Source organism: Cryptotermes secundus, unplaced genomic scaffold (genome assembly GCF_002891405.2).
Source record: "Cryptotermes secundus unplaced genomic scaffold, Csec_1.0 scaffold709, whole genome shotgun sequence".
Taxonomy (NCBI): Eukaryota; Metazoa; Arthropoda; class Insecta; order Blattodea; family Kalotermitidae; genus Cryptotermes; species Cryptotermes secundus.
In genome coordinates, this window is record NW_019738358.1 from 1,526,571 (window position 1) to 1,534,923 (window position 8,353).

Below are 8,353 nucleotides of genomic sequence, written 5' to 3' on the forward strand. Positions count from 1 at the left end.
GTGGCTTATATTCGAAATCACACTTCATTTAAAAATATTCACAATTAGTAATACAGGGTGTTCTACTCCTGAAATAATATTCCAAGAAAATTATTTTTTCTATAATTTCTGTCTGAAAATTATGCTGCGGCCTATACACGCACGCGGCCTATACGTGCGTAAATACCGTATTTCGGGATTGTTGATGTTGTGCCCGTCTACACAACCCAATATACTTTGGGGCAGCCTGTGTCTGTATTCTATGAGAAAACAAAGAGTTGATGTTCTTGAGACACGCGGTATATTGTATGCCTGGCTATTATGGCTGATTTCAGGAGAATAAAGACATTACTCAGGGTGAAATTATGTAAGCCATTACTGCAAATGTTACTCAAACCTTGTTATTTCTAGGGAGTGTTATGTGATCATTTCTATAGTAATCGCTAGATATCGCTACGACCTTGCGGTGCTCGTGACAGTTAGCTAAATTATGTATTTAATTCCTGAGCTTAATTCTCCTTCTTGTAAACATACGTGGTTTGTGAAGGCTACAATATAGAGCCGGGACATTTATGTAACCTCATACGACAGAATGTTCACACTAATAAGAATTTCCGGATGAACTAATCATCTACTTTCTTCTGACGTCAAGTATTTTAATATAATTAATATTATTGTATCCAATTTTATTAGTACTGCAGTTCAGTTGTGTATATATGTTAGCCATGTATTTGCCTGATGATGTCTTTTAATAGCCGAAACATATAGCAGATCCAGACTAGTCACTGACCTTGATATAGTTGTGTTGTGACGGTTTTAATAAAGAAATTGTATATTATAACACAACAGGATGCATGAAATGAAAACTTAGAAACGTTGTTACCAGTCTAACAAACTACACCATGTCACATCATCGATATTCACCGCCACTTTAATTTCAAATCTCATATCTGGCTCTGTTTTTTGTGACAGTAAAAAGAGCTTCACTGTATAATATTTTAATTTTTCAAGATGGAGAATATTCATACTGAAGTCTTGCAGGTTATTACAGGAAAATTTCTATTACGCCGTTACCAGCGTTTATTAAGAAATTACTGATTCATCCTCTAGGGTATCCGGCACAGTATGTTCCTCCGAAACGTCGGTACCGACCTATCAGAATTTATATTGTCATAACACATGAGACAAAATATCCGAGGTTGTCACATCTACCTAACTGAGCGCTTTGTTTCAGCCTTGAAGATGCGAGCCCTGTTGCCATGTGTGCTGTGTGTAGCGGTACAGCTTGTAGTATCTCTGCCCCTGGAGCCCTCAGGAGTGTCAGTGCAAGAACAGCAACCCCAGGAGCAGCAGGTAGGGTAATATTTTCATATTTATACGAGTACAACCCCTACCCCAGACGTTCCCAGACAGTTTCGGCTTGCTGAACACAAGGACGTCATGTTGCGCTCTGCGGTAATTGATTTTTCATGCCATCATTCGACATAGGAACAACAATAGTAGCGGAAAATGCAACGCCATAACTTTCTCATGGTCTGTGCCTCTCAACAAATAGTAGCAGCAGCAGTAGAAATTATAATTCAATTAGTTACTAGAGTGATTGCCAAAAGCAGTGTCCTGTTACATGCAAGCACAAAATATTCAAAATGAAATACGTAAATATTTAGGGGCCGCTACCAAGAAATGCATGTTCCTTCTCACGATCGTTGCATAGCAACGGTACTACATGCTGAATGATAAGAAGGGGTGCTGATGTCGAACTAATAGTGATTGACTGATTCAGGGGTACAAAATATCGTACGTAGATAACTGAGAATACAAAATTACCGGATAATAGCATCATAATCGTAAGAGCTCCTCCACTGGGAACACATACTTCTGTTGAGACTCCTGTTAAATTGTACGCTTCAAAGTTTTATTCTAACAGAGTAGTACATACATTAAGAGAATTAAACAAAATTGATTTCAGATCTGCCAAAATTCATTTAAAATTTTTCTTTTATTTTTCTTTCTTCTTCGTTACGACCGGTCTAGAAAACTGAAATTAATGGCAGTATGGATTCGTTGCGCTGACCAAGCGACACCCTCTATCCGCTACAGTTGGCACTAACTTCGCCGACAAACGGCGGTCGCTCGGTCAGTATAGTTCGCTTGCGGACTAAAATCACGGAGTTCGTTCGTTCGTGAACCTCTTGACTTAGGTGGAATGATGATTTGTTTCGTTATTATCGAGTGTAAGATGCTACAGTAATCTTCGGATATATTCGGGACATCATTGTTCATTTATCGAGAGTTCAGATTCAGAAAAGTGCGCATAGTGTATATTTTGTTCAACTGTCACGAAAACTTTTCTATTTCATTATTATTTATTTAAACTGCAAATAGTTTTATGCCCGGTGGCAGTGGTACTACAATAGGACACAAGACAAAACACAGCACAAAAACTACACAAATAACAAAAGACACACTAACACACACTTGAAGACCTTCGGGAAATTGAATAGAGTATATGAGGTCTGTCTTCTTTTTACAACATTTTGGGTAATTATTTTCTCGATAATTAATTAGTTAATTACACTCGATATACGTATTCTCTTAAACGCACGAAGGTCTTCGTGTAAAGTATCCGTTATTTTTATTTTATTTCAAAAAGTTTATACAAAATTTCGACACTAGATAAAATTAAGTAATTAGCTTCATGTCCTGGCCGCTTTATACAACCGCAATGGCCATTGGGTAGGAGGATAGGATGGGCTGCATAGCCGGTCTAGGCACTGTGCAGGAAAGAATCTCTTGTCGCTGCTAGAAATCCTACCTCAATTCCCTTATCTCCTGCATGTACCCTATTCAGTATACAAGGCTTGACTCTTGGCAGTAACATTAGAACGGAATACGCATCTACGTTGTTCTGTATATCCGAGACACATGGTCATTGAAATCACTGAATCCTCTTTTTCAAGAGCCAACTTTCACTGAAGCTTTGCCACTTTCTTTCAGTTGGGTATATCTACTTGCCTTTCCCTCTTACCACACAGAGTTCCACGTCATCTTTCTATTAGCGCCAGGGTGCATCAAAAGTGTATAGAGTGCGGGAACTTTTCGTGTTAATCTCCACACTGACGTGTTTCACTGCAGCCACTGACGGCACGGATGCGTCTACGCTTATATATCTGTGTTCATGTGTAAGCAGTAAGACAGTGAGCTGAAATCTGTGAAATCGCGTATTTTCAAGTTTCCATAGCAACGAACTTGCGAGCGTTAACACATTACATGAGCAAAAGTCACGTACTACCTCGAGAACCAGCGAGTAGTATTGTGTTTCATTGTAATATGTTTTCTCTGCGAGTGTCGACAGTATTCTGATATCGATAAGTGAAGTGTGGCGCATTATCTAAAGGAGATGGCTTGTGATTGATTATTTGTACGTGTTATTCGTGGTAGATGGCGGTAAACAGTGGTCTCTACGTATCGTTCGGTAACTGGAAAGGAATGCGGGAGAAATCAGGGGGAGTAAATAGTTTTTGAAGTTTGCATAATAAACGCTGACATGTTTAGCGGGTGTTGCGCTAGTTTATCTTAGTTACTGTTTCTTTAACGACGCTCTAAGTAACCCTTATTTTTTTTTCTTGCCACTACAGCCCCAGTGTGCCTAGGCCTACCTCCATGAACTTCTCCGTTCATTCCGGTTTTTCTAGATCTTACACATTCGGTAGGACTCCTTGGGCGGGTGATCAGCTCGTCGCAAGGCCTCTACCTGTACACAAACTAAACATTCATGCTCTGAGATGGATTCGAACCCACGATCCGAGTTTCCAAGCGAACGAAGACGGTACATGCCTTAGACCACTCGGCTACCGTGACCGGCAAGTAACCCTTATTACTTAGCATCAAATTGCAGGTTAATATGTGAATAGTGAATTGGACAGACTGTCGAAAACAGTGGCGGTGAACTGATTTAAGGTACAATACTGCAATTTCACACATTTACTGAAGAAAATTACTAAAATTCTAAACCAGGGCAGTTGGCATTCCAGCCGAGATTCAAACTAGGCACTTCCTGAATGCATGCCCGAAGCAGTACCTCCACGGCAAACTTGCTCGCTGTTATGTGTTCCTCACAAGTCTCGAAATAGGAAAGGTAAGGAGAGTACCATCTGTGATTGTGACGCCGTTATTCGGTAAAAGTGTACCGATGTTTCGCAAGAACTAACTGCCTCTATCTTCAGAGAAGAAGAGTGAGACTAGCAAGCATCAGCATCCTGTTGGTGATTGAGGCAGTACGTTCCTCCGAAACGTCAATAATCTCCTACCACACTATACGCGTACTGCATCACATCCCAGGAGACAATGCTCTGTATGATCACCGTCATGAAAACCTCAAATGTCGCATAAATGGATCTGAAAGTTATTCTCGCGAAATAAGAGAAAGCAATGGAATGGAAGAAATATTGTGGCATGCAGACCCATTGCCAAGTAACAGCTGTGAAACAAACGACAGTACAACAGCCATTGCTAGGGAACAGATCTGCGGACACATTATTACCCCTGCAACGAGAGAACACGCAATAATGGGAAAGACGTTTTCTGCTCGGTCCATGCCCGGGCAACATAAAGAAGACTAGTAATTCAGTTGAGTCTGTTGAGAGTTTCAGTTGTGAGTAGTGAAAACCTGGTATCTGAGGCCAGGGACAGTTCGGGAACCCAGATGAAGGGAATATTCGTCGTTGAAGCCGCTATTAAGCAACGGCTAGTGAAAATTGAGAATATTTATGTGTGCTGTAGTTACAGTGATCGTCGCTGTATGTAGATCATTGAGACTGCCGTAGTTATTTGTAGTAACACTCTGTAAGTGTTGAATAAATCCGACTGCCAATCCAAACCCCGTCTATAATCACTCCATTTTTTTCCTAGGCACTACAGCCCCAGTGTGCCTAGGCCTACCTCCATGAACTCCACTTCGGTTTTATTTTCTGGATCTTACACATACGGTAGAACTCTTTGGGCGAGTGATCAGCTCGTCGCAAGGCCTCTACCTGTAGACAGACACAGAAAAACGCACACAAACATCCATGCCCTGAGTTGGATTCGAACCCACGATCCCGGCTTTCGAGCGAGCGAAGACAGTGCTTGCCTTACACCGCTGGGCTACCGTGACCGGCATAATCACTCCATTACGTGACAATATTTTGGCAAGTTAATGAGTAAAAGCAAATTTAAGATATGCGACTGTAAGCTTCGTCTTGTGTGACTGTCTTTTATTATGTCTGCAAGTAAGAACTCAACTACTGAAAGAATTTCCATTAAACTTGGTATTGCGGAATTTAAATAAAATGTATTGATGCATTGCAATGTATTTTACATGTAGATCGTAACGCGTTTTTGCGTGCACCTCGGCCTCAACTCGCTAAATATTTATCTGATAGAAAAATATTTTGAACAAACTATGTAGAGGAATAATGAAGACTATATTTTATTTCCAGTAAGTTTCTTCCATAGTCATTAGAGTTTTGAGATAATTAAACAAAGTTATATGCATGTATATACTAGTATGTATATATTCTGCCGTCTAATAACTCGAAAAAAAGCTGGACTGGTTTTCATGGTGGGGGGGTCATTCCGTAATTTTGTTGGAAATGAAAGACACGGTAACAAGCGAAAAGGCCAGGATTGAAAAGTTATGCATACATATCGTGACTTGTTTCTGTAAGAGGTGTAATATGAGTCCCCCGCATTTATCTTCGGGGCACGTGGAAGTGTAGTTGGTTGAGGCACTACGCTACAAGCTAGAAGATAGAAGGTTCGATTCCCGATTAGGTCCTTGAATTTTTCAATTGACCTAATCCCTCCAGTCTCATTATGGCCCTGGGGTCGACTCAGCCTCTGACAGAAATGAGTACCAGGAATCTCCCTGGGGGTAAAGGACGGCCGGCCCTTAAGGCTGACAACCTCACCGCCATCTGTGAGCCGATTGTCTAGAAAATGTGGGAGCCTCGACGTCTAACAATTCTATAGGTCTCCACGGCCTGTTAGGATAGCGTTCACCTTACATTTATCTTGCAGTTATGCCCTACTGCACTCAGTCTTAAAATATGTTCTGGCCGTACTGCCAACATTGTAACTACAAGAGCAGGTTGATGATGAGAATGTTGGTACATTTGATGGGGGAAACTACAGAAACGCGAAAAAAAAAAAGTAATAGAAACTCCATCGTTTGGAGGTTTTGTAAGAATTATTAGGATAATCAAATGAAAAATAATAGATTAGTGGAATGTGTAATGCATGTGGGGAGATTAAAATTAATTTAAAATTTTGGTCCTAAAGCAGAAGAGAAGAGACAACTTGGAAAATCCAGGTATAGTTGGATCTTATAATAAAGAAGATGCGAAGGTTGTGACTGTATTTTTCTGGCTCGAGACAAGGTCCAATGGCCAGCTGCTTCAATCACAATAATCCACCTTCCAGATTCCACATTTGTCTTCACTGTCTGAGCGACTGTCAGCTTCGTAAGAAAAAACTGGGTTACTGGCAAATACAAAGTAGTTAATTTATGAGTACCACAATGGTTAAATAAGGCAAAAATGTTTTGTTAAGACGCATATCGACAAAAAATTAAAATTAATATCTTCTGGAATGTGACATGTAATCATAACGCTACAGAGCTTTCGTATGAATATTCTGCCTCTTTCTTCATATTATCACAACTAAGGGTGACATAAGATGGGCTTTGGATTGAATGATTGGATTTATTAACACCTTATACATTCACGCAGTTCGGGTTTAGAGGTTGCAGAGCTTCATCGCTAATCCACACAGTTTCCGGTTTACCGTTACACACGCACTAGGATTTTTAGTTTTCATTAGTCTCATCCTGACAACGGATTTATCTCTTTAACTCACACATTAAGTCGTTTGTCACTGTCTAATTCCCTTCTTGGCATTTCTTCTCAATCACCTTCGTCTGCCATCTGCAGAACTCGCTTCAATTCTCGAGTACCTTTCTATATTCTGCTTCTGTTACGTCTGTCTTGTTGAACACTTTGCACGGACCCCACGGAAAACACCGTCTTCTGTTGTCAAAAATGCGTATTTACTGGTCCGTTACCTAGCAACGAATGTCCTCCTCTTTTCGCGTGCACGTGTTTTGCGAGAATGTGTTTACCGACGTGTTGCCTGGAATGGGTATACACGTCACAATATTATCTTCTTTTACCCTAGAAATGCAGAAAGCAAGTCGCATTCAAAATGTTGGTACCTTTCTACTAATACGCACAGCGTCAGTAGCCTTCATATTCACACTCACGGGAGCCTCAGACCTCAACATATACAACAAACTAATGCTAATTAGCGCCGGTCACGGTAGCTGAGCGGTCTAAGGCATGTACTGTCTTCGCTCTCTTGGAAACCGGGATCGTGCGTTCGAATCCCACTCAGGGCATGGATATTTAGTTTGTATGTGTGCGTTTTTCTGCTTGTGTACAGGTAGAGGCCTTGCGACGAGCTGATCACCCGCCCAAGGAGTCCTACTGAATGTGTAAGATCTAGAAAAACCGAAGTGAACGGAGAAGTTCATGGAGGTAGGCCTAGGCCCACTGGGGCTGTAGTGCCAAGGAAAAAAAATGCTAATTAGCAATCAGACATGGACATACGGATAATATACTTTTCCTTTGGATCCACAGACATTTAGATCTGGCTGCTTTTTCACTTCTTTTTTACCCTATACATAGCAGGTAGGACTCCTTGGATGAGGATTAACCCTTCGCAAGATCGCCACCTACACACAGAATAAATGCAGACAGACATCCGTGCCTCGAGTGGTATTCGAACTCACGATCCCAGTGTTTGGGCGGACGAAGACGGTTCATGCCTTAGAACGCGCGGCCGCTGTGATCGGCACGAATTGTAACACTGAAGTCAAAATTATTGTTCTTTCGCTGTGGAAGGTCTGTAGACGTCCTTGCAAGGCCGTGTGCTACAAGGAAATTGAACATGTTGTTGCTCAGACTAAAAGAAATATCAACTCTGCGCAGTAACGAATTCTTGCAGAGTGTTAAGCTGTCTGTGAGCGAGACTCTACTTCTGAGGACCCCTGTGCTCGTCCAATGAAACTTGTGAAAGTTGCAATCGGAAACGCTGTCCCTTTCCCTTTCATTCACCGAGTCGCCTGAGATGGGCCTCTGGCATGTCGGTGTGTGTCAGGGAGCGAACCCGCTTTTTATGTGCCCTATGTTGGAATGATTAAAATTAACGCGTCTTAAAGATATTGTCACTTGTATGAGTGACCATAAGGGGCAGGCTGTAGCGTAGTTGGTTGAGGGGCTATGCTACAAACCGGAAGGTCGCGGGTTAAAGTCCAGATGAGATCACTGGATTTTTT

The 8,353-nt window shown here is 41.4% G+C and overlaps 1 protein-coding gene across 1 annotated transcript in view; it reads left to right on the forward strand.

Annotated features, from left to right (window-relative positions):
• The window catches only part of LOC111870863, a 104,213-nt gene that overhangs the window by 17,400 nt on the left and 78,460 nt on the right, over positions 1 to 8,353 (forward strand). Inside the window, exon 2 of the mRNA XM_023863456.2 lies at positions 1,214 to 1,332. Within this exon, the coding sequence (XP_023719224.1) occupies positions 1,222 to 1,332 (111 nt within the window). The 5' untranslated portion in view covers positions 1,214 to 1,221. The remainder of the gene's footprint in view (positions 1 to 1,213; positions 1,333 to 8,353) is intronic.